The sequence below is a fragment of the Thermobia domestica genome, chromosome 1 (assembly GCF_964235325.1).
Source record: "Thermobia domestica chromosome 1, izTheDome1.hap1.1, whole genome shotgun sequence".
Classification (NCBI taxonomy): Eukaryota; Metazoa; Arthropoda; class Insecta; order Zygentoma; family Lepismatidae; genus Thermobia; species Thermobia domestica.
Genome location: NC_137454.1, coordinates 70,707,440 through 70,734,570, shown reverse-complemented (window position 1 = coordinate 70,734,570; position 27,131 = coordinate 70,707,440). Strand labels below are relative to the sequence as shown.

The window sequence follows — 27,131 nt, the reverse complement described above, 5'->3', positions numbered from 1 at the left end:
ACTTCTCGAGTTAACTGTTCACTTGCTCGAGTGATAAAAAGAGATAGTTTAGAAAACTTTTTTCTTTAAGGTAGCAGACTACTAAATATTTTTGAAAAACTAATAATTTTTCTTTTGCACGTTTTTCGTAAGTGGAAAGGGGTAATAAAATGTAACTTACTACAATAATAGATAATGTTATTCTACACCTGAAAATACGAATCGGAAGAATTTTCAGTGTTGCCATCTATAGAAATTACAGTGTGACCAGAATTTGAATTACTCAAAAATCTAGGTAAAGGCAGCGACTAGAAAAATGAACTCAACGGTAATTGATGACTTATTATACTGTCTACCTTTCTTGTTTACTACTTTTTAAAAAATGTTTCTACTTATTTTGTAATAACTTATTTATTTTGTAATAATTTATGTAAGTTTTATAAAATAAATAGAAATGTTATTTAAAAAGTAGTAAACAAGAAAGGTAGACAGCATGATAAGTCATCAATTACCGTTGAATTCATTTTTCTAGTCGCTGCCTTTACCTACATTTTTGAGTAATTCAAATTCTGGTCATTCTGGTTAATTTCTATGGATGGCAACACTGAAAATTCTTCCGATTCGTATTTTCGGTTGTAGAATAACATTATCTATTATTGTAGTAAATTACATTTTATTATCTCTTTCCACTTACGAAAAACGGGCAAAGAAAAATTATTAGTTTTTCAAAAATATTTAGTAGTCTGCCGCCTTAATTTACATAATTGGGATTGACGAAGAATAATTGGAAATAAACTGAGCTAAATAAATTTAGCAATTATGTATTTGTGAGTAAATGATGCTTACCAAATAATACCACTTGGCGTAACAGCCCACTTTATGGGCCTGAGCCTGCTCCAGCACCATCTGCTAGCGACCGGCTGAACTACATCCAGTTCTTAACAGGTGCATCAGGAGCTTTCTAGACCTAGTGGCCGTCACGTCTTGTTTTCACGTGACTCCCCGATTTGCCTCATGACATTGGGTGGACGCCGAAAATTGGGAAGCACCGGCCGGGAATGGAACCCGGAACCACGCGGACGTGAATCCAATGCTTTAACTACTGGACTACGGTGTCCGCAAATAATGCATATTCGTTTGTAAACAACTTTAAAAGTATACACACAAACTAGTATTAAATTCTATATTTTACATTCTCTCCACTTCTTACTGTGCTAAACGATTCTAACTTTTCAAAGATTTCGTGTTTTCATCTTCAAGAAAGGAATTATTAAAATTACATCTATCATATTTTTAACTAAGCCAAATAAAGGAAGCATATAATGGAGGATAATAAAGATTTGTTACAACATAAAACTATGTACGATCGCCAGAAAAGAAATCGATATACATAGATTTTTTTCTTTTGTCAATAACTTAGAATCAAGTTGATTGATTTAAATTCAGTTTTCTTTGACACATAACCATATAACCTAATTCTCTATCTGTTTTTGAAAACTATATTTCATTTGGTGAATTTTTTTCTGAAGAACTTGCGTAAACAAAAGAGCCTTGTATGGCATAGATATCTATTTTCGATAGTGACTTTATAATAAAATGTGGACAAAGGCTATAAACGTTGATTAGTCTGCTTCCATCGAAATGAAATGAAATGAGCTCTTTAAGTTTCACATCCCACGGTTATGCCGGCTAGGCTAAAGGAGACGGTAATGATAAGAAATTAATGAAATGGTATAATGAAGAGAGTGGGAAGAAACGGAAGAATCCCGAGAAAACCTACGCACATGGTGTTTGTCCACCACAAAGTTTACTTGGTGCGAGCTGGGATCGAACCATGGACCCTATGCATCAGAGGTGAACGCTCTACCACTGAACCACCACGGCCCTTGCTTCAATCAAATAATAACAAAGGACAACATGGCATCAAACAAGTTTTACATAGATACATGTTTTAACAAATCTCTAATATCCTAATGTGTCCGCCTCGTTTTCTGCGCTTTTATATTTCAGTTTTGGTCTCATTTTATTTTTCTTTAAATACGAAATGTTTCGAAAATTTGAATTATTCGAGACAGCGTGAAATGGAGAGCTCAGCTACTATCATGTTTCTTTTAACCGAACACTATCTAGACTTTTACAAAAGAAATCATCATGAGTTTTCGGTAAAGATATATATTTTACACTGATCTGTCACTTCATTCAATTAATAAAACTAATAAGCACTCTTGATTTGGTGTAATATGCTATGGCAAGAATAATATTTATGGATATCTCTTTTCAGTTGAAGGAAATTATGTACTATAACCAGATCCAATTATACATAAAATTCAAAAAAATATATATATTCCTGTTTGTGCACTTTTATAGAGTACATAGTGTACAACTATTATTTTTCCCCACATTTATAATTATAAAAGTAGAATCAAATAATGTTGTGCTGCTTCACAACAATATAACAAATTATGATAACATTATAAAATAAAATTACAAGATATACGTATATACAACACCTAACACTTACTTCAACATGTAATATAGATTACAAAGGAAAAGGTTGACACCATAAGGTAAACACAAAATTTCATAGAAAATTTTCCTCATTTTTGTTTAAACAGAATATTTTGAATATTGTCGATCTTACCTGGAAACTCTTTTAACACATGATATAAGAACTTATAACAAAATTATGGAAAACAGAAAGTAGATAGAATTGATCAGTTTTGAAGTGATTAACAAACTACTGGCGAACAAATGGAAGGAGACTTTAATGGTTAAGAAAGATTAATATATATTAACTAGAAAACAATAAAATAGTGTAATAGTATTTTACTGCCATTCAAACAATGAAGAATATGATTGTGTACAAGAGGAAATTGAATGTTTAATTATTTCAGATATTATGAAGATTGTAATTTCGAAAACCCAATCATACAAGATATATTAGTTATAGACGGGAGATTTTTCTTTTACCCCCTTAGGAGCGGAAATAGAATAATTTGAACAGAAATGGACGAAAAAAAAATCTCAGTCCGTTTTAGTCTAGAGATTAAGTCTGCACCAACATTAGTAACTTTCTTTATTTTTACATCACGACGGAGTTACTATCAGAAACATTTGTTTTCAACGAAGTGGATAACCATAGTAATTCATATATATTTTAAAAAGAATAATTAGTAGAATAAATTTTAAACATTGGTAGTATCTATAGTATATATAAATTTTAATTGAAAATAATACATATTGAATATGTATGTATGTGGATGAAGTTTATTATTTTTTTTAAATATATATTTTCAAATCTTAAAAGCATGTTTGCACAAATTAGTGTCTTGCATTGCTGGAAAATTATGAATTCGGGGTCCTCAAGATAATATATAAAATAATGTGGAAAATCAACTTTAGTTGCCGAATAGTCAACCTTAATTATATTATGCCAGATACTTAATTAAAAAAAAAAAATACAAGAACTGTAACAGATGTGATTTTTTTTTAAAAACAACTTCACATTTGTTTATTTTCCAAAAAAACAAACAAAAAGTGCAGTTGCAAGTTCATCTTTTCAACATGTCCCTGAAATATCTGTCAAGTGGAGGAAGAATGATGTATGATTGGCAAACGCTTTACATATCCAAAATAGTAAGTTCGTTCAACAAGGATTTTAACGACACATAAAAAATACACACACACACACACACACACAATAGATTACATATATATACAAACAGAGAGTTACAAGGAAGCAAAACAAATAGGAAATAAATGTGATTAGGAAAGAAAATATTTTTCGTTGCCTTAATAGAAGAAAAAATAATTACTGAAAAATTATTAAAACATGTAGAATAGTAACACAATACATGACAAACACATTCACAAATATTTTACGAGAACCCTGTAGATACCTTACTCTGCAAAAATGAAACAGTAAAACATTCAGTAATAACTAAAATGCACCACCAAGTAATAGCAAATATATACTAATATACAATAAGACACAGGACATCAATGATACTATCCATACAACATACTAGTTGATACGTCATGTATAGGCAATGATGCAACAAATTATTTCATATTTATATTTAACTAGAGGTATTATTGCTTTATAGAATGAAATAGCAGCACCATCTTACTTTTATTTATTTATTTATTTTTGGAAAGTAATTGTTCGACTTACTTATTTCCGATAAAATATTTCTCTCCGAGACGTCCTAGAGATGAAGTTTGAAACTTTGTAAACTATAGCAAGTTCATATTTATAATTCAAAGTAGTCACTGGATATATAATAATTCCAACAATTAGTGAAATGTTTTAAATTATTGAATTATTTTAAATAACATAACTGCATTACATGTAGTTTTTTTTTTAATACAATATATCTTCACGAATCTAAAATGAAAGGCTCAATATTAGTTGACCAAAATTACAATTTTTTATTTATTTGATTTTTCAATAAGTTAATTAATTGTATTTATTAAGTTTTCTTCTTCATCATCGTCGTATTATTGTTATTAATGTTAGTTGACGAAAATTTCCTCCCGAATACATAAATTCCTCTAATTCCTTTCCGGTTGGCGAAGTTCCCAAAATGACTATCACAGTGCGTAGTTAAATGGCTATACTAATGCTTTGTATGAAAAATGCTCTAGTTCGGGTATCTCCCGATTTTAGCGATATGCGTTGGCCAACTTTCTTGATAAAATGAAATCCTTCTTGGTCCCATGAACCATTTGATTCAATTGCTATTGTAACAAACCAATATTTGTCCAATATATTGATTTATTTATTCCTTTTCCCGACCTCTCTTCGAGCTGCGCAACTTTATTTGATTATGAGATAAAATTGGCAATAGCACGTACATTTATCATCTCCTTCATCGTTCTCAACAATATATTCTTTTCTAGGCAGGGTGCAAAATTTCAAAGTCAGTCGCACTCGCCAATTCAAAAATGATGGTTGCCAGTATCTCTCACGTACAAATTATGAGAGGTTCCTTCCCCCCCCCCCCCTCCTGGCCTTTGGTGTGACAAAGAAAGATATTACATCTGGGCATAACATTTCAAAACCTGACCAGGAGGAGCGAATTACAACGTTGTGAAGACTTCACCTTCCATTCCGTTGGAAAGACTCCATATTCCGTGTTTTCTCTCAATCAATGACAATTATTTTCATGCGAAACAAAAACTGCGCAGCCCTCTGTGTTTAGGCAGAAACCATTCCTACTGAATTAATAAAAGATGAGAGAGTTTATTTTTCTATTTATTTAAAGAGTTTCAGATGCACCTGTGTAACAGCCAATTAACAGGAAACATTAAAGGAAATTGGCCAGGACTATATCTAAAGGTAGTATTTACTTGTTGGAAATAAGAAAAACTGTTAGAGAGATCTCATTCAAGATGTCAGAAATCATGACATCCCGAAGACGAAACGAGAATGCTAACTGAGATCTACATTCCCTTAGTGCTGATATTAATTTAAAATTCAATTTGAATCAATATTCGGTATGAAACAATTATTTCCTTGTCGTCTGCAAATAATTAGAAATTGTATTTAATTCCTGCTACTTTCCAAACATAATATAAACATATTTTCAGTTAACTTCATTTGCAATTGGATTAATAAGATCATACAGTCCTTCAAATGATGTGCTTTAAACAACCGTATAACGATGAAAATATCAAACGAAAATCTTGCACCTTTTAAATAAAAAAGAAATGAATAGCTGTTAAAAGTGACAGTTTGTATATTTTACCTACGTAATATGAGAATGTCTCTTTTATGAATATTTGCTATATTCCACTAAGAGAATATTTGCTATATTTGGTATATGATGAAGTTATTATGCACAGAAAACCACACTGCAATTCTACAGGAAGCAACAGGATAGCTGTAAAGCACATTTTTTCATGATAATTTTCCTATAAAATAATCTAAATGCTATTATTGGGGAGCTGCTGTAACAATGACCAAATAAATATGAATAGTTCTTTAAAACAAATTAGCAAAAATCTAAAGTAAAACTACGATATCAGGAAAAGTATCTAGATATTTCATCTCTATTTTATTCTATCAATTTAAATCAAATCTGATTGATACTCAGTTTCTTCTAAATCTGAGATTATCTTTCTAAAGAATTAATGAAAAAAATGAATATCGCAGGTACAAAGAAATTATATATATATATACAAATGAGGTATGATATTTATTCAAATAAACTTTTTTTTTTCATCTTATAATTATGCAGTTAGTAAGCAATTATGAAAATGGGACTGAAGGTTTAGAATATACACAAGTATAACAAGTCAGTTTACTGTTCTAATTGATCGGATAAGTTCAACAATAGATAAAAAGAAATTCTAATGAATTATATGTGTTGATTTTACCACAGGATTGGACCAAGAAATTTCTTTCGAATTTTACTAGTGGACAAATTATTGGTTTTCTTTTTAATTTTTCTGAGAATTATTAAAAATGAAACTATTTACTTTGAAATTTACTTAATTTTGTAATTCTCTCAATTATGTATTGAATGCAAAATAATTTTTCGTGTTTATTCCATAGTTCTTATTCAGTTTTTATACATAGATTTCTCAATCATAAAATTTAATCTAATGTTATGTTTGAGTCGCCCAATATTAAAAAGAAGAAAAAAGATTTTTTTTGTTTTGTTTTGTGTTTTGAGGACAAACTAACAATATATTAATGTATTTTGTTGAATTAATATGTAAATGTCTTATGAATGCAGTTCATGTACATAATAGGCGTAAAATATTTTGATATTGCGATGAAAATGTTTGGACAAGAGGATTTTTATAACAAGACAAACACTTTATATTTATTTTTAGTGACATTAGAATCATTGAATCTCAGTCAAATACATTATATTTCTGTGTATATTTATGGGAGGGATTCAGTAGTACCAATAACTCAATTTTCGATTTTTTTGGACAAGGATCCCTTTCGAAATGGACGCCTAATTTAATAACTTTGGAAAACTTCTTTATGATTAATTTAAATAGTTAATCTGTACATGAATGGATTTTTTTGCTGTTTGATAAATGCAAAATTACGAGATAAGAGAAAAGATAAATACACTAGAAAACACCTTATAATTAATAAATTTAATAACTAACAATAGACTACATCATTTTCTAAGGGAAGAAAATTAAACAATTATATGAGAATTGTTGCAAAATTACATATTAATTGGCAACAACAAAAATATAGCAGAAAACCTGCGTTACTATGAAGATTTAAAAAAAACCATATGTATGTAATTTGATAAATATTAATGACATTTACAACATGTGTGTGAGAAGTTGAGCTTTCTTCAAACTACCTTTAAAACTTTATAAAAGCAAAATGGTGGTAAAACGTATTGCTTACTATCAAGTTACTTAATTTCAAGCTTCTTTAGTAAGGAATATTCAGGAAGTTCTAACATATTAATTTTTGCCTCACAGAAATGCAATATTTGATTACGTATTTATAAAGCCAGATTGAAACAAGTTTCAATATATGCTGTATATGACCTAAGAACCAACGTTTTGAATCATAACAGCCATCTTATGTAAAGTATTTTACCTTAAAAATGCATAAAAAGCAAATAAAAAGGACTAAAAAGGCATCTATACGCTTTTGTGTATATATAAATCTAGCTCCATAATACATTAATAAGAAAGATCTTGTAATTAACAGATTAAATAACTATTGATAGATTACAGCGTTTTTCTATAAGGCAAGAAAATTATACATATAATGAGGATTGTTGCGAATTTACACATCAATTGCCAACAACAAATATAGCAGAAAAACGCTCTAATGTCACGATTTTAAGAGCAAAGATTTTCACAGTTATTAGTATTTAAAATATTAATTATATTTACATGTATGTGGGTAATAGACTAAAAATGTTGTGTCTATTCCTAACAATTTCCTTCTGCAAAGAGGACTGATGCTGATATTACATTATATTTTGTAAATATTTATCTACAGACTTTTCTTTCTTTGAGTCAAGGCAGTGGCGTTGATAGAATTTCGATAAATCACTTGTATAACTTGTTCACTCCGCCGAGAATCAAACCCAGGATTCCGCGCACCGAGTCGCGTGAGCTAGCAGGGAGGGTTTTCTTTCTTTTCTTATTAAGGATTAAAACCATTTAAGCACTTTATATGTACATGACACGTTTGTCTATTCAGAGCAACTATTCTCATGTATGACTTCATATGTTTAAGTGTATTACAAGAAATTTCAGTATATTTTTGGATAGGAAGCTTTAAATATATCATAGTCCATTTTTACTAGTTCACAGAAAGCTATTTATTGTCTTCATTTTGAAATATCATTCATACTCGTTGCTTCATAGTATCACGTCTAATCCTTGTTCAGCATACGGCTGAAGTAGATGTAAATAAATTGGACTGTGTTTATCAGATTAAGCATGCACAGCAGTTTGTGATCTCTGCTAAAAGATGGAAATCAACAGTATCATTAATTCTTGAACAACGTGCTTAAATGCACAAAAATTACACATACACAACAAGTGATATTTTTCTTTGTATTCGTTTCAGATTAGATACTTACTTACAGATTACAATAATCCTATTGGAATTTGGAAATGAAATATTTTTATATGAAACTATGTGAATCTTACGAAAAACTATGTTATTGGTTGTTTAATTTTTGATGTGTAACACTCGTAGTTATAAAAATATGAACAAACTTTATAATCTGATTCAAGACAGAAAATAATTTGTGATTACCAAAGATATTTCATAAAGTTAAAATAAATGAAATATGTTTAGCATATGAAGTCTTACTTAAGGAAAGTTACACCACCTTAAGTTCCCTGAAGAAATATAAAGCACAATAAAACAAGCTGCTACCTACACTGGAAACATTAAGAGCTTTTGTGCCTAATTTGAATACTACATAAGGTTTATTTCAGCGGCTTAAACTCTCTAGCTGTATATAGGAAAAAAAAAAAAAAATAATAAAATACAAATATAGGCTTTTACTGTTAGTATACGCTGCATACTACTTCCGCTAATACCTGGAACAGTGAGATATGGACCCTTGTGATCTTGCATTCCTAAAAGAGATGTCTGTGAAGTTGGACAGCTTACTGAACGCAGATCGTTGTTCGGTTCCTGCAAATCTACCATATAACATTATGAACAATCAGCATTCCATAGTTAAAATACTGTATTATATTTTGCTGTGCTGAAAACATTATTTTAGATAAAAATTGATCATAAAATTACATATTCCGAAAGTATGGCTGTAATATAAACGAATTATTATTATTGCTGTCTTCTTCACATCACGAGTACAAAATACATTCATGAGTAACTACATTAGCTTGATAATATTTAAGAATCAACGTTTAAAACTAAGATTATGTTAACAATGCTAAATGGTATTAAACACATTGTAATGCTGTTTACAAAATATTGATTCAGATATCAAAAATTCTTTTATGCTGCTTTCATTTGAAAGTGCATTACAAAAGTTGCTTTGTTTCCATATTATATTTGATCCCTTGTCACAAGTTAAACTTTAAATTTCTCATGAATAAATTGCAGTGTTACATATACATCAATTAAATACAAAAAAACATTCCCAAAACTTTACAGAATACCGGGATTTCAAATTACGTAAAGTAATCCTACCAGTTGAAATATAGCATTTATAAAATTTGGAGTACAACTGCACTTGTTTAAGGTAATAGTTTTTTTTTTCTTAATATAATGAAATTGTTGTTTTAAAGATGACGTAATTAATTATTCGGGTCGTGCGTTTCTTTATGTTGTTAAATGAAATTTTTCTTATTATATTATGAAGAGATCACAATTGTAGAACAACCACAGTTCACATGGGTGACACGCTTTACTATAATTTTTATTAATCATAATTGTTAGTTTAAACAGAAGTCTTTATAATTCTATCAGACGGAACCACAACAAAAAACACAATGTCAAACCAAGATGATACAATGTAATATGAAATGATTATAATACGAAAATAACTTTGTATCTGTGAATTTAGTCAAAAGCCTAGTTGAAAGATATTTAGGTTTCTTTACTCTTCGTATGTAAAGCTAATAAATACGTATGATCTACTATCAATAGTACTTGTTGCAGTATAATTTAATTTTTTCTTAGCAGAAAAGGTTTTCTGATACAAATTATCATCTATGTTATACAGATAAGTCAAAACTAACTTTTTATTCACTTACTTTTTTTAAAAAAAAAATAAATAAAACAACTTTTAGTAATATTATATTGAAATATTGAAATATCCTAAAATTGATAAAGGAGTACTTTATCATGCTTGATAGTAGTTGTTTTAACACATAATATAGGATTATGCTTCGGGAACATAATTACAGTTGTAGATCACATGGGCGCCCGAAGAAAATTTTCTAGGGGGGGGGACATCACCCTGATTGCTATATTACATTTGGTATTTTTTTTTTTTTTTATAAGAAATCTTAAGAAATTAAAGTTGTTTTCGTAAGCCAGATGGACCCACCCTGACCCCATTCGGGCGCCCATGGTAGATCATAGTGGTCACATACAGAAACAAAGAGGTTACTTATTGATGCTATGTGTCATATTATGTGTCATATTCGGTACTTGTGACAAAGATATATCACACATGTCACATCAAGAAACTATACCAGTCGTCACAGAAATCAGATTCTTCTTTCGTCAGATGGTTTCCTAATTGTATCCATCAGCACGTAATTGTCTCTGTGCAATGAAACAATGACAAGAACAAGAACAAGAACAACAACAACAACAACAACAACAACAACAACAACAAGAGATAACATAAACTCTTACAGAAAATGACAGAAAATACAATGACAAAAATGACAAAATTTTCATTCTACACACAACACAATGATAACGAACTACCCGTGTGGCAATTAAGTAATTTTTAATCACACAAACAAATAAATATACATAAAAAAGAATATAAGTAAATAATTTAAAAGAAAGAAAAAAAAAAGAATATTCAACTTACTTCTAGAAGAGGAATGATTTCGTCCAATTTCTGCCAAAGATCGTATTATTGGAAGGCGAGACATATTGGAACTGCTATGCTCCTTACGCCTATCGTGTAAATGACGATGCCTTCGCAATAACGCTTCCTTCACCTAGAAAAAATTATAACCAATAAATAATCTAATTATTAACCATACACTGTATTAAATGTGACAACGTCCACAAATTGATGCATTGGTTTAGTTCTAAGGTATATACAGGGTGTTTCAAAACAACACCGACAACGTTTAGGACGTGATTCTTGACACAAAGATAAGACAAAAAGCGTAGACCAACCTGGGTGCACAAATGCTTCCTTTCGGAATTATAGGCTGTCAAAAACATGAAAAAATGAACTTTGAAGGTCCATAGCTCTAAAACTATGGGACCTATCTTAGTCGGCTCAAGACTTCACTTAGGAACTAGTATGTGCGCTATGCAAAAATGTATGTTTCAGAATCCCAAGGTACTACTGCAACATTTTTTATACAGGGAGTTCGGCTACGGGCATATAAATTGAAGTCCTTACAAACTACCTGTATAAAAATTGTTGCGGAAGTAGCGCAGGATTCCGAAACATGGATATTTGATAGGGCATATACTAGTTCCTAAATGAAGTCTTCACCCGACTACGGTAAGTCCCATAGTATTGGAGCTATGGGCCTTTAAAGTTCATTTTTTCAAGTTTTCGGCAGCCTATAACTCCAAAAGGAAGCATTTGTGCACCCAGGTTGGTCTATACTTTTTGTCTTGTAAGTAATAATATATTAATTTTTAAATAATAAAGAGGAAAGTTTAAAAAATATTTTGTCTATGAAAATAATAAACTAGCTACTGCCCTAGCTTTATACCCTCGATCGATTCCAGTATCTCCTACTCATTCTCTGGTGACAAATATGAAAGTGGATCGTCGCAGCAAGTAGTGCATGCAGATAACCAAGTTTGGTTTTCCAATGACATGTGAGTATTTTAACAGGGGAGCCATTATTTGAAAGAACACACACAATTTTTTTTTCTTAACTTGGAGAAATTATCATACAAGTTGATTTAAATAAATAAATAAATAAATAACTTTAAAATATTTCTCAAATACCTTATTTAGTTTACCTGCCATAATAAGTCGTTTTCTACCAGTGCTCTTTGTTATAAATTGTAACAGATTGCTACAGAGAAAACTAAAACAGTCTGAAATACACATAATACTAAATACTTCTTTTAGTCGTTACTAGAGACCATATGTTAGGCAAAATGCCTATTCTTTAATGTTAGAGATATTATCAAAAATAACATTTTAAAGTTTTTATAGGAAGTTATAGTTTCAATTGAAGCCAATTTTATTTTGTCTATTTCGCCTATTCCTGCCTAAATAATTGCTTTAGTACCTAATGTTGCCTATTCTATGCATTTTCTTCAAAATAAGACTTTATTGGGGAAATATATATAATTTAGTATTTCAAGAAAGGATTCTGTCTCTTCCGAGAAATGTAAGTGTTGTTTGTAGTGATGTCGTAAAACTTTTGACTGCTACGTGTACTGATAAAGTGCTGTAAAACTTTGGACTGCTGTGTGTACTGATTAGTGTAGAAAATTTAGATTGTTATGTGTAATGATAAAGTGCTGTAGAGAATGTATTTAAGAAATATGCATGGAAAACATGTCAAGCTTTGCTTTTATATATACAGTAAAAGAAGATATTAACAAACATGTATGTTTCTATATTCTTTGAACATTATCTACGACTTGAATTTATTTTTTAATTGTATTGAGTATTTATCTTCGTTTTTTGAGTTACATTTTAGTGTCTATTTTTTTTTAAATTTTAAGTGCCTATTTTTCAGGTTTTAATGCCTATCCTGTCTCTAGTCATTATAGAGACAAGGGAATATCCTAACAATACTAAAAAAGAAAAGCTATGTGTTCTATAGCACCAGCAGTTTGATACATGGACTATTCGTTTACACATTTTTTTTAAAGTTTTCATAGAATATATATATTTCTTAAATTTATTTTCTATGGCAACCCAAGACTCCAGCGCATAACTAATTATTACAGTATTAAGATTAAGGAAAACTTTTATAAAAATGCTAATGTACAAAATTCATCAGCAAAATGATATCAGCTGTTTTTGCTGAGATCAAATCTAAATGATCTATAATTAAAAATTTTTCGAGTTTATTTTGATTGAGAGGAAAGAGAGAGAATTTCGGTTAAAAGAATGCGAAGTATTTTGAAAAGAACAAAGAAATAAAGAAAGCACTAGAAAATTTTTTAGACAAAATGAACTTATTTAAACTCACCTTTCCTGTTGATGAAAAAGTAAGTAAATTAGGAAGTATTCTAGAAACCTTTCCCTTATCTTATCTATATCTATTCGATACACGGATTACAACTTTTCTATCACCAGAGAAAGTAAGACGAAGTTACTTAGTATAGAAGTAAGTAAGCATCGATATTTATTTAATCTTTTTATTCATAACATGACTTTTACACAAGGACACTATATCAGCAACTATCATTATAATTAAAAAAGCACTCAGTATTTTAGGCACTAATAAATTGAGTAAATAAATTTTCAGTTAAGTTAATATGTAATTTGACTGGCCATATCGATATTATTCCTTTGTCTTGAGCAATAGTTATGCACAGTTATGTTTAAATAAGAATAGTTACTTCTCTCTCAGAGGTTATATACCTTTATTCCCGCATATATTGTCACCATAATCATCATGTACTCTGTCATTGCTTGCAGATTATTTGAACTGCAAAGCAGGGGCGGACCAAAGACCGGGCAACTACCCGGGGCGCCAAAACAAGCCTCAAAAAGTAAATTTTATAACGTGTTTTCTACTGACTTTTTGGTTTATCTTCTTGTAAAGTAGCATCAATTACACCATCTTTTTCCATGGCACCATGGAAGAAGAGTTTCATAGTACTACAAATGGAGACATGGCATGTAAAAGAAAGAGTGGAGGGAGAGTTGGTATTGTTTATAGCGGGCCATATTCTTTGTGAACTTTTCCCAGGCAACGTATGTTATTGGATTTTATATATGTTACCCTTTTAAAGTGGTAGTGGAGAGGGAACAATATATACAGCACTTACTTTTGATTTCTTAGAAACGACACTGCCGCGTCAAACTGTCAGCCTTTTTTGAAAATAGTGTCTAGGAGAAGTTATTGTTTCGCTATGTATAGTTCTTGCCAAATCATTCATTTCGACAGTATTTGTGAAATCGAATATACCACTCTGCAACACCATAGGAGGGGATTATTAAGCTTAGGTCTTGTAAGAGTGTTCAGTTTGTGTACATATTCATGAGGTACGTTTTATGAATGCTATGGACTTCAACTACTAGGACCTACATAAAAAGGGATGTTCATATTGCTGTGCGTAGAACATGTTCAACATATGTGAAATTTATTTATTGGTATATCACGTTATTAGAATAGATTATTACACATGATATGGTATATGGTAGAATGACTTCTGATGTTATTAATATGAAACAATTTACAATATACTAGTAATCATGTCACCATTAGTAGTATTCAATAAATACCGTTCGATACTTTTTTGTTTGTACCCAGTACATATCGGTACATAAATAATAATAATAAAAACCCAATGTAACTGATGCCACATGTATATTTTTAAGTACTAAATATACCTATATCATGTATTTGAAATAATAAACACTTCTGACCAGAGTATATACACTTGTTTATTAAAAACTAAATTCCAGTGTAACAGTTTCAACAACGTTATGTTGTTGAAACTGTTACACTGGAATTTAGTTTTTAATAAACAAGTGTATATACTCTGGTCAGAAGTGTTTATTATTTCTTTAGTGAGTTCCAGAGTCGTGATGGATAGAGTTGCATGTATTTAAGTGTTAAATTTTCTTTTTGAAAAATGGGTTTAAAATATCAAAATCACTGTAACAAAATGCAAAATATAGGCTACGACTAAAGGGGAGGGGCATCAAAAAGTCACTTTGCCCGGGTGAAAATTTTGCCTTGGTCCGCCCCTGCTGGAAAGCACCCATATCCAATGGTTCTGCACCAATCTCTTCATTTCAAAGTAAAAATAGTTTCCTTTAATAGCAATCATCAATTACTTCATACTTTGTCTCCTTCATCCTTTCTTCTTCTACCATACCTTCTAGCACGTCCTTTAGGATACGATTTCTTCGCAAATTATGCTCTAAACAGTTCCCCTTCCTACTTTTAATTATCTCAAATATTATTTATTTTCCCTCTTTTTCTAATACATCACTATTTTTTTTCAAAACCAGTTAACCTCCATTCTTCTTCATAACCATCTTTTGACAGCCTGCTGCTTTTACGGAACTCGTAGAGTACAATAACCTACACCAACATTTCATTTTCTTTTCTTTCTTATTTCTATACAAAGACCCATGCATTTTTTTTTTTTCAAGGCTTTCATATTCTTGCTTTCATTTTTCGTTCGCACTTCATGTCACTAGTAATATCTTTTGGCACCGAAAACTGATCACATGTTCTATTTTCTTTCCTCCTCGTTCTACTGAAGGTTCAAGCAACATTTCTTCTATTTTGTTAACACTGATTCTCACCTCATAGTTCTCACAGCTTTTTCTCATCCTTCCTAACACCGTGTTAATTTTCTGTTCAGATTCATTGACCAGTCATAAAATCTACAAATCATGCACATACAATCCTTATACCTTCTACCGAAATATCGTATTTTCTATACATATTCTTTATTATTATTATATCATATTTCCTATACATATTCTAGGTAAGTTGATAAGACAATATCTCTCTCGAACTCTCCCTTCAATCACATTCTCCTTATCATTATTTTTCCTTTTCTGATTCTAACCACGTAGACTGTAAAAAAATACGTCACGTTATGAATTCTTAGAACAAAAATGTTGTATTTGCTCTAAGCATTGTTGTTCTAAGCACTGTATTTGCTCTATCTGTTTCAAGCATTCACGACGAGTTTTATATCATTTTGTATCAACCTACATGTGTACAGAATTTTTATAAATGAAATCAAATTAATTACTGTGTGGTTCACATATAAGTTCACAACATACAGGCTTAGTCTAAATGATTCATTGGATTTCAAAGCACTGTTTAATGACAAGTATACGGCGTACAAAAACGGGTGATACATGAAAAGACAGATACACTTACCAAGTTTAAAAAGCCCAATTCGTGGCTCGCGTGCACGGCAGGCCTGTGACGACACTTTCAAGACGGCCGCAACTTAGGAGAAGAGCTTTTGTGTGTTACAATATGCGAAGTGTTTGTCGGTTACGAGCGTTCAGTCGTTCGTGGAAGCCGTGATCTGGGCATTTCGCAGAAAACAGTGTGGAATGTTTGCATTTCAAACCCTACCGTTTACAACTGTTACAACACCTTTGTGACTACATTTTGGTGGGCTGCGTACAAAGCTCTGTCTCACGCGCTTCACGATTTCCTCTGAGACACGTGGTCGCCCCGTGCTTTTCTCTTTACACAGACAACCAGTATCACGAAACTGGAGAAACCAATGCAAAATGCTCTGTGACCAGATGCAGCATTTCCATATTTACGTACCAATGCACGCTGAACGCTCGTAACTGACGAATACTTCGCATATTTTAACAAACAAAAAAATTCTTCTTCTGTATTGTCGCCATCTTCTTGTCGTCACAGGCCTGCCATCTAGTGTACATGTAAGCCACGAGGCGGGCTTTTTAAACTTGGTAAGTGTATCTATCTTTTTATGTATCACCCCTCTTTGTACATTGTATACTTGTCATTAAGCAGTGCTTTGAAACCCAATTAATCATTTAGCGCTAACTCTGTATATAAGCATATATAAGTAATTAAAGGAACATATTAGGGCACTAGAATGTGGCTATATCAAGATCTCAACCATAACAAAACATATAATAAATACAGGACACTATTCTCTTCTTAAGAAAATAAACATTATTGAACGGAATAGATTTGAAGAGACAATTTTTAGGGAAGCTATAGAAACAAAAGTAGAGAAAGGTCCTAATTTAAGAGGCTTATAGCTGCACCTGTTAATACAGAGAAACAGAGATAAGAAAAGTTTCTCACTAATGTTACATTTAAATTTTAAATCAACAATCAAATTTTAAATAACAAGATATTGTAACAATAAAAAACAGACTTTATAACACAATTTCAAGCAGCTAACTCGTAACGATTTTCAGTCATTTTTGTCAAAATATACAAAAGGTATAATCTAAAAACACCTCATTTCAATCCAGATGACTTAATCGTGGATTATATTCTGAAAAAATCTTTCTTTATGAACGTTATGTATTTATATACACTTGAATTTCCTGAAAGTATACCAGCTCAGCCAAATTAGCTCTTGACTATTTTCTCATGAAATAGTACATCAAAGTTTACTTTAAAAATTTCAACAGTAAAACTTAAACATCGATCCACTATTGTTTCATAAACATTTATTTCAAAGCCGTCCGTAACTAAGAACTGTACAGTAAAGGTATTTCAAGAAGAAACTGATACAACTGTACACATATGTTCTTCATATCTAAATAAGAGGAAACTTTATCTCGTACTTGGCTTGATATGAGAACACGAAATTTGTGTTGGCCAAAACGCTATTTCAAAAGAAAACGGAAGAAATTGATAAAAAGTACGTAAACATTGTCTTCCTTCTTTGCTGCAAGGAAACCTTGCGTTTAGTTTGTCGGATTCTTACGGTTTACATTTTTGAGATAATGTATACTTCATCAAAACAACTTTCAGGCATCCTGAACTTCATATCCATCCATTTATCAAAAAAGTCCAAGATAAGCCTTCTCGTTTTGATGTTAAGAACATATGTCCAAACTTCATCGGCTTTCTTCCTCCAAATTCACGTAAAATATGCAACATGAACAATCATTTTAAAAAATCTTACCTTTTCCCTGGAGTCAATGGGTAAATGTCCAGCATTTATCAAATTGTCGAGAACAAGATCAGCGATTTGTTCTAGGGAATTGGCCTCCATGTCTAGCATCACCGTTCCATTGAGCAAGAGGCTGCGAAGTTCAAACAACGAATGAAGAGATAACGTTGCAACGTGAGGCTTCGACCATCGGTTCCCTCCTTCTTCTACATCTTCCTCAAATTTGATCCACCTAACAGATGAACATTTCATTCATTTGAAAAGAAATCAGTGTTGGCAGAAACAATCAATAAAAATAATATATATTATTCAGAGGATCAAGTAATACAGCAAGAAAGACAGAAATTTACGCATATTTAATCAGATTATTCAAAATATACATGAAAACACTATCTCCGTTGTTTGTGTTTTTAAGAGTTTTCCTGGATGGTTTCGGCTACTTACGTTCTGACTTTGTTCATCAGATTAAGTTACTCACATCAAGATCGAATCACTTAATAAACACATTTTGCACTTTTTAGTGCAAGGGTTCAAAATAAGAATAAGATCTCTTGTTAAACTAGTTGATTGTGTAAAAAATTTTAATGGCGATTTCTTTATGAAAGAAGTGACGATATAACAATTCATTTGTATATACTATCAATGTGAGAGTCCTGCAGACACTAATAATATGAGAGTCTCCCTCAAGCTCTGCTTCTATTTTTAGGTCATTCAACTTACACACGTCATTTTAACTTCTATGCTGAAATTAAATAATAATTAATTATAACCAATTTTCGCTCACCTTTTAAATAATTGAATAAATAATAATATAATGAAACTGAGATACTGTTTTCTTGATTGAAAAATTGGCTGGTGCCTAAATGTCTACAGTAACAATACTGCAATTATATAAAACAAATTTATAATTTTCTACACATCAGAAAGAAATATGCGATTTTCAGATATGAATTTATAGCGTTTAATATTACATGTAGTTCGAGACTCCCATTTAAATGTAATATATATATATATATATATATATATATATATATATATATATATATATATATATATATATATATAGATAGATAGATAGATAGATAGATAGATAGATATATAGATATATAGATATAGATATAGATATAGATATATATGTTAAATAAGAGCTGTTAAAGTTTTAATTATAAATAATTCCATAAGTTAATTTATGTTGTATATATATTTTCAATGATTTCTATAGGATTTCTTGTTTTCACCTATACAAACTAGAAAATAACACCACTAAACTTCGGAATATGATTCGCTATATTACATGAAACAAATACTACTACTACTACTACTACTACTACTACTACTACTACTACTACTACTACTACTACTAATAATAATAATAATAATAATAATAATAATAATGATGATAATAATAATAATAATAATAATAATAATAATAATAATAATAATAATAATAATAAATAACATTTTATATATATAAAAATTATAACCATATATAGTTGTATAAGTCTTAACCATCATACGTTGCTGAAAGTGTAAACAATTAGTTTTTGAAGCGCTAACTATTATACCTAGCTCAAACAGTTTTCAGATGTTATAGAGAACTAATTCAAAGTCTGTCTGACTATATTTATAAACCGTACTATATCTATACAACAAATTTCCGAAGAATTTGTTGAGTAAGGCTGGAATTTTTTCTCATATTTCTGGACTCATTAAATTCGCTATTTCCCCTTAAAATTATATTCTACTACTGATGGATTTTTTTTGCGCGGGGGGGGGGGTAAAAGCGTCGATACCCGATGCAATCTAGTTAGCTATCATATTTATAATAAGAGTTGTTCAAAGTAAATTATATCAGCGCTTTTTCTTTCCTTTTTATTTTGCTTTTTGGGTAGCAATTTGCGAAACCTATTTAATTTTGCATAGTAATGCATAGTAATTTTCTTTTGTATCGCATTTTTTGCAGCAATGGCATTCGGGATTATTTATTTATTATAATGTTTTACGCAGATATGAAATAATAAAACGCATTACGAGGAATTAGCATTACGCAGCTCACGAAGTGAATATACAAATTTATGGCATTAACACAATGACTTAATTTCACACAAGTGTTAATTTTCTAACTCATATTTTAACCTATTTATGCCCGCATCAAGTTTGTTTTCTTCTTCTTAAAACAAAATCCTTCTTGTAAAGCGAAGACTACTTTCCTTTCTCCACTTCAATGAAAAACTAGAAGACGCAGCAAAATAATATTTCTGGGCTAATGCTATGAAATGACTATGCAGATGTATTTATGGGGACTCCTCCTAACGTACCGTGTTTTCGATCGGATAATTTCAGATGTAAGCTGAAGTCTTGCATTTCGAAAGTTCATTGAGGTGCTTTATTTTCATATGTCGGAATATGCAGAAATGCACATAGTCTCTTTATCGTCAATTCTACGGCTAATCTCCAGTAGGTATGATGTATAATCTATAGTGGATGGTATGTATTATCGAAAACCAAAGAGACAACTAAAAGGAAATGTAGTTATTTTCAGGGGGAGATTTATTATCATAACTATCTGAGATCAAAATAACACTTCTACCAAGAAGGACAAGCTAGATTACGCTGTTTTCTTATAAACATATCTCACTTGGATAATACATTATGACCATAGGTGCATCGCAAACTGCAATGCGATACCGCTTTAAAATACACTGATATATTCGATCTCTCTCTCTCTCTCTCTCTCTCTCTCTCTGTCTGTCAGTCTGTCTGTCCGTCTTATACAAATTACTTTTCAAAAAATAGTGGAAATATCACACAACACTAAAGAAAATACACTATAAGTCCCTTCGCTTAAACATTCATCAGATAAAGACGAGTAGAAGATGCAGAAGAAAAAAAATAAAGAACAGAAAAGTAACTATAAAGCGTTCAGTTGGGTGACATATATGAATGTTGAATTTCATAATTAATGTATAAAACTGTATTATAATTATACGATAAACGTTAATCATTTTAAAGTTAAATTACCTAGCAGTTTCCTTCCATTCCATTTCACCGCCATCTTGAACCAATTCCTCCATTTCTGAGAACAGAGGATGGGATTCATGTGTTCCATCATCTTCATCCTCACCAAGAATGAACTGCACACGTTGAGAAGGTGGTGTGACTAAAAAAAATCGAAAATAAACGATCAATATTTATATTCACCATCTTATTCATACTAGTAGAAAAACAAAGTGCCGTGCAATTTAAGCATTACTATAACTAAATATTAATATACTGTAGTGAGTAATAAAGTGAAAATAGTGTATGAATATTTAACTACTATATCTTTTATATTCTAATACAGGAACGGAACTAAGTTTGTACCTTATAACTGCTATATATGTATGTGTATGTCCTCAAAAATAAAGTACGTGATAAAGTCAACGAGGAAGATATATCAAATATATTCTTATAGAAACTGGTGTAACTTTCAAATCTTTATACAATGTGTAGACTTCAATGACAAACAAAGACATTAGAAGGATTTTTGGTCATAAGCAATTAGGTTGCATGTATTAAGCTGTAGTTGTATCAACGCATTTTCAAAACACACTTTAGAACTATTTTCGTGTCCCCGCACTTCGAATATTACCTAAGGAGGAACTCTTGTAATATCTTAATATCCAGACTCCGGGAGTACGCAGAAATAACTCTGACCTAAAATGTCTTCATAAAATAGTTAATGAAAACTTAAGATCGGAAACATTACTTCAAAAACTATCTTTACGTGTCCTTTCCCGCATAATTCGAAATACCGACCTATTCCATTTTGCCCGCCCTAGATTGGAAATTATACAGAGATTTCTTTTTCACAGAATACCGAACTGTCATAATCATTTATCAACTGACGAGGACATTTTTTCGAGCTACTCGGTGTTTTAAAGAGTAACTAAACGAGTTTTGGCGAAATCATATGTTTTGCAATATTTGTTAGCACTTTCTTTGTTTCGCTTTGTTTTATTTATTTTTTTCCCCTGTTTGTTAACATTTTCCTGTGTAAATGGCAAAATTATGCTGTATCTTGGAATTTGTTCAATAAATAAATTTTCACTTTGAAATGTGTTGCAATGCCTCAAGCCTTTGTTTCGCCTACAAAAAAAAAAATTACAGTTATGAAGTGTCGTGAATTTTATATCTATATGTAGTAAAAAAGAAGACACCAGCATGTGAAAAAGAAAACACAACGTAATGAATCTAAGGACCGACACCGACTGAATATTCTATTTTGGTTTTGAGTAAATTTGTTTTCTAGCCTTCCATTATATAAATGCACTATATCTACCTGTGTGTTTGCATAGATACTAACTTGTATGTTTTTAACTTTAAAAAACCTAAGAGAAAACGACCTTGAACTTAAAATAGTTCATTAGAATGTGAATGTTTTAATGATATTTCATATTTTTGCAAACATAAGAAAATCATGTAACTTATTATCATGAAGTGATGTAAAACACATCCAAATCAAATAAACTATGCTAATGGCTAACTAACGAAAGTCCATTCCGTTTCCGACACCTTGGGAGTTGCTCCGGCGAATATTCATAATGGAACTGATTCAATAAAAACCATAGAACAGCATTTTAATGTCGAACTTGATGAGAATGATGAAACGGATTATTCACACCTTGTCAGTATGATACATCTTCGTAGAACACGAAATTTTCTTCTGAGAAACCAAAAGATTGAACATTAACAGACAGGTAGATCCAAAATTCAGATCAATGATCTGTTTTGTGTGAGATTATATCCACAAAGTGATGCACCATTGAAAAGAATTTGTAAGTTCTGTGATTTATAAGCTAGACCTTATGTATGTACTCGACAAATTAACCCTAAGGTTTTCGAATTAAAAAATATAAAGACAGGTAAACTTTTGGGTTTAAAAAATATTGATGAATTGAAGTTATGGCGTCCGTCAAAATACACCAAAGGTAAATGGATGCAACTAGTTGAAAAGTTAGTTCCTGCTAAAGTTTTGTCCAAGATTAACATAGATGGTATCGATTTTTCAGATTGATTCTTAATCTAATACTTTCTTTATTATTATATCATTCTTTAATATGATATTGATTAGTTATTATTTTGTTTCACTTTGAATATTGTTATAATTTCTTTGTAATTCGTACTTCTTCCGAATTCTATGCAATTACATCTATGCATCGATACAAATATTATCTATCAAAGTTAAACTAACACTGTCCGAATAAATGGAATATGTTATGTTGTACTTCAGCTTATACCAACTTTATTGTTAACGAGAGTATAAATGGCATTGAATTAAAGAAGATATTTAAGACCTGAATAATTAACAAACTGGTCATGTTTTGAATATGTCCTCTCTATCGATAATTTGATAGAATTAAAATAAAATGAGATGCAATGAATATAAAAATAGTATTGAGATGAAATGAAATTTATTATATATATATATATATATATATATATATATATATATATGAGAGTTATTCAAAAGTAATGTAACTATTGTATATGTGAAATACCGGTCCAGGATTCTTTCTTTAATTGTGGACAATTTAAGAAGTCTTCGTCGGGAACCATATATACAACGATATTGTAAATTTGTAACACTTCCATTTATCTTGTAATCTCAATTATTGCGGACAATAGGTGTTGCTTAAAAGTGCACAGACTGTGATGAAGAAGAAGAAGAGAGATATAATATATGATATTTAACCGTTGTTATCCGCTGTTATTGTAATACCAGATTCGTCGTTTTTCGAGGTTGCTATGACAACCAGTAGTTGTTGATTGATTGTGATACTAAGAGAGAATATAAATAATGAAAGTTAATGTTGTCTAAAATCACTGTGTATTATTTCAAGATGGAAGTGATTGATGATGATGTGTGATTTCATAGTACGTAATATCATATAGTCAGTATATTAGCAAACTGGTAAAAGTAACGATAATATTTAAGAAATTATCGTTACAAATTTCCACCTCATTTCATTTAAATTTTGATGTTGCTGGTTTCATTTGCTTAGTTCTAAGAACCGCAGTTATGCGCTGAGAACATACACAATACACATATTAATGACTTTAACATATACAGGGTGTTACAAAAATGTCACAATATTTTGGGAACAGACTCCTCACATCAAAATAAGAAAAAAATGTTCATATGGTCACAAGTGGGGTGAAATAAGTGAACTTGAAAAAGTTTATAGCTCCACTACTATGGGACCTATCTTAGTCGGGTCAAGATATCACTGAAGAACTGGCATGTGTACTATCTAAATATCCATGTTTAAGAATGCTCCAGTACTTGCACACCAATTTTTAGACAGGTAGGTGGAGAGTGATCAAGTACTTCCAAACAGTCTCTCTAAAAATGACTTTGCAAGTACCGGAGGTCCTGAAAGATAGATATTTGGATAGTTCACATACTAGTTCCTCAGTGGTGTCTTGACCCGACTACGATCGGTCCTATAGTGGTGGAACTATGGACCTTTAAAGTTATTTTTGGGGTGTTTTCGACATCCTATAACCACGAAGCTATGCACTTCCGACTACAGATTTTTCTTTTCTTATTTTGATGTGAGGAATTTAATCCCAAAATATTGTGACACCCTGTATAATTTTGGAAATTCTCTTATTTGTTAACTTATTCTCGTACAATTACACCAAAGGAAAGCTAAAATGATTATAAATTAAACTACAGTATATTATAACTTATTAACGAAATTAGATTATTTCTAGGCTTAGTTAGATCATTATAATACTTGAGAGTGTTTTATTTATCTAGGTAAAACTGACAAACCACTACTGTCTGAACTAACCTAAGAAACTAAGTAAAAATAGGCGCACAACTTTCTTAATTTCAAATCAGCATACTACTACTCTGAAAATGAAATGTAACCTTAATATACTACGAATATTATTAATGCTAAGTATATGCTCAACATTTCTAAGTTAATATCAGATCAGGTTGCACTTTTAGTATCAAACTAAAAATATAAGGCTAAATTTATTATATAATTTCTACAGAATTCTCGTGGACGTTTCAATTCTTTTTATTTTGGCATTTTTTCACATAATATTTTTGATAGTCACAATAAAAGTCAGAAATACAAACACTCGTACGTATTCAAATGATGTTTGTATTCTACAACTGTATCTTCAATTCCTGTTGATAATCCTATAATCACAATGAATTCCTTTTTCCAGGTAATATTTTACATACTAAAAATGTTTGCTCATCATCATCACTCCTATATTCTTTTTGTTTAATGTCCCACGGCTATGCATCGATGCTAAAGGAGACGGTGACGATAAGATGAATGATTATGATGAAATGACGAAAGTGGCGGGAAACAGAGCCCCGAGGAAACCCCACGCACACGGTGTTTGTCCGCAACAAAGCTCACTTGGCAGGGAAGATCTGAGATCGAACCAGAGACCCCACGCACCAGAGGTGAGCATTTATACATGTATATATATATATATATATATATATTATATATATTAAATAATTCAATTTGAAAGCAGTTGAAGTATCAACGTTATTATGTTTTGGCTTTTTTTTTCCTTTCTTCAATGCTGAATTTTTATAAGATCAGAGATAATATTTTTAAAATCAAATCACTAATCAGGCAAGTGTATAAAATTCTCTGCGGAGAAAGACTTTATTTCATTTTAGAGAACAAAGTACAAGGTGGTGCATGCATATGATATTGCAGATAATAGGTTTATTATTATTATTTTAAATTAAAATACATTAAAATAAGTAGTACTGTAATTACTTATCCAGCGTATGGAACACATTGTAATTTGAGGTATAACTAGTTTTGGTTTTATAACCTGAATTTTAAATTTCAATTCTATCTTTCAAGGTATTCAATTGTTACTTAATCTTATAACTGAATTAGAATGCTTGCATTGGCATATTTGCTCACATTCTTCACTATAAGAAAACGTCTTGTTTGTACACTCAATATATTGCTTTATAGATTGACAAATGATTCTGGCTGGCATGTAAATAGAAATAAAATATTATAAAAACAATTCAATGTTTCAATCTATACTAAGAGTTTATAATTTAGTATCTCAAATGTAAATTCTTGGAATTCCAGTAAAATATATTTGGCGTCTTAATTTTTTCTTTTCATTGTTATCGTATTTTAATATACGTTTCTTTCTGTAGAGGTTACAAATATTTCTATACAAGTGTCTATTGGATTAATAAGAGATTTTACTTTATAGTAAAAAACATTTGTATTTTTTACAGTGTCTTTTCTTCATAAGAATAAGTAAGCTAAATTTGATTCCCGATTTTCCATTGATATTTTACGAAAGGCTATACTCACACCATTTTGATGTAACGAAAGAGAGATAGTTCGTTACGTTCCAATAACGTTACGCACTTTTCTTTTCTTAAATTTGAATTTCTTTAACTTCATATTTTATTTCTTTAATGTGATTTTCATCATTTAGATCGAAAAGTATGGTCTTAGGTTCTATACTTTTATTTCACTTTACTCCAAATATGGTGCTTTTAAAGCAAGTTTAAATCAGAGTAATCGAGTAATAATTCTGCACAAACGCTACTAGTTAGAATTATTAGTATCTCATTCGCTGAGCCAAATTCTTGCATTTAATTACTGAAAAACTGCAGAAACTGAAAAAAAAAGCAAATAAAATAATGAATAATACATAAATTTCGAGTCATCCTTATAACTATCAGCTGCAACATCGTACAGATCACCAGCACAGAACATGGCTCATCTCCCTTCCTCTTCATACTTACGTCTCCATGCGAAACTATCTCCAATATTTACATTAATTGTGTTTGGAATAGTGTTATTGCGGGACTTTTGTTTCCAATGGCCCTAATACATAAGAGTAGTACCCTGTAAGCTACAATAATATAGGTTTTAAGCTCTAGATCATCATTTGTTCGCTTAAATCGGTTGATTTTAGCCATACATAGTACGCCTTGTAACGTATTCACTATGTATGTTGAACCATCCATTATGAACATTTTACACCAGTTTGTAGGAGAAGTGCAACATACGATTAAAATGTATTCTTAATTCATTTTATCAAACAGCAAACTTGTGAGTATACAACGTACTGAAGTTCTTCTAAAAAGTACAAGTTGTAGCCACAATTTAACGCC

General features: G+C 30.7%; 1 protein-coding gene across 14 annotated transcripts in view; it reads right to left on the bottom strand.

Annotated features, from left to right (window-relative positions):
* Positions 1 to 27,131, bottom strand: part of Ndae1 (Na[+]-driven anion exchanger 1) — a 518,135-nt gene that overhangs the window by 67,443 nt on the left and 423,561 nt on the right. For all 14 annotated transcript variants that reach the window (XM_081758609.1, XM_081758590.1, XM_081758579.1 and 11 more), the window contains 3 exons: positions 20,975 to 21,113; positions 17,966 to 18,185; positions 11,010 to 11,142 (listed from right to left, as the gene is read on the bottom strand). In XM_081758609.1, the coding sequence (XP_081614735.1) occupies positions 11,010 to 11,142; positions 17,966 to 18,185; positions 20,975 to 21,113 (492 nt within the window). The remainder of the gene's footprint in view (positions 1 to 11,009; positions 11,143 to 17,965; positions 18,186 to 20,974; positions 21,114 to 27,131) is intronic.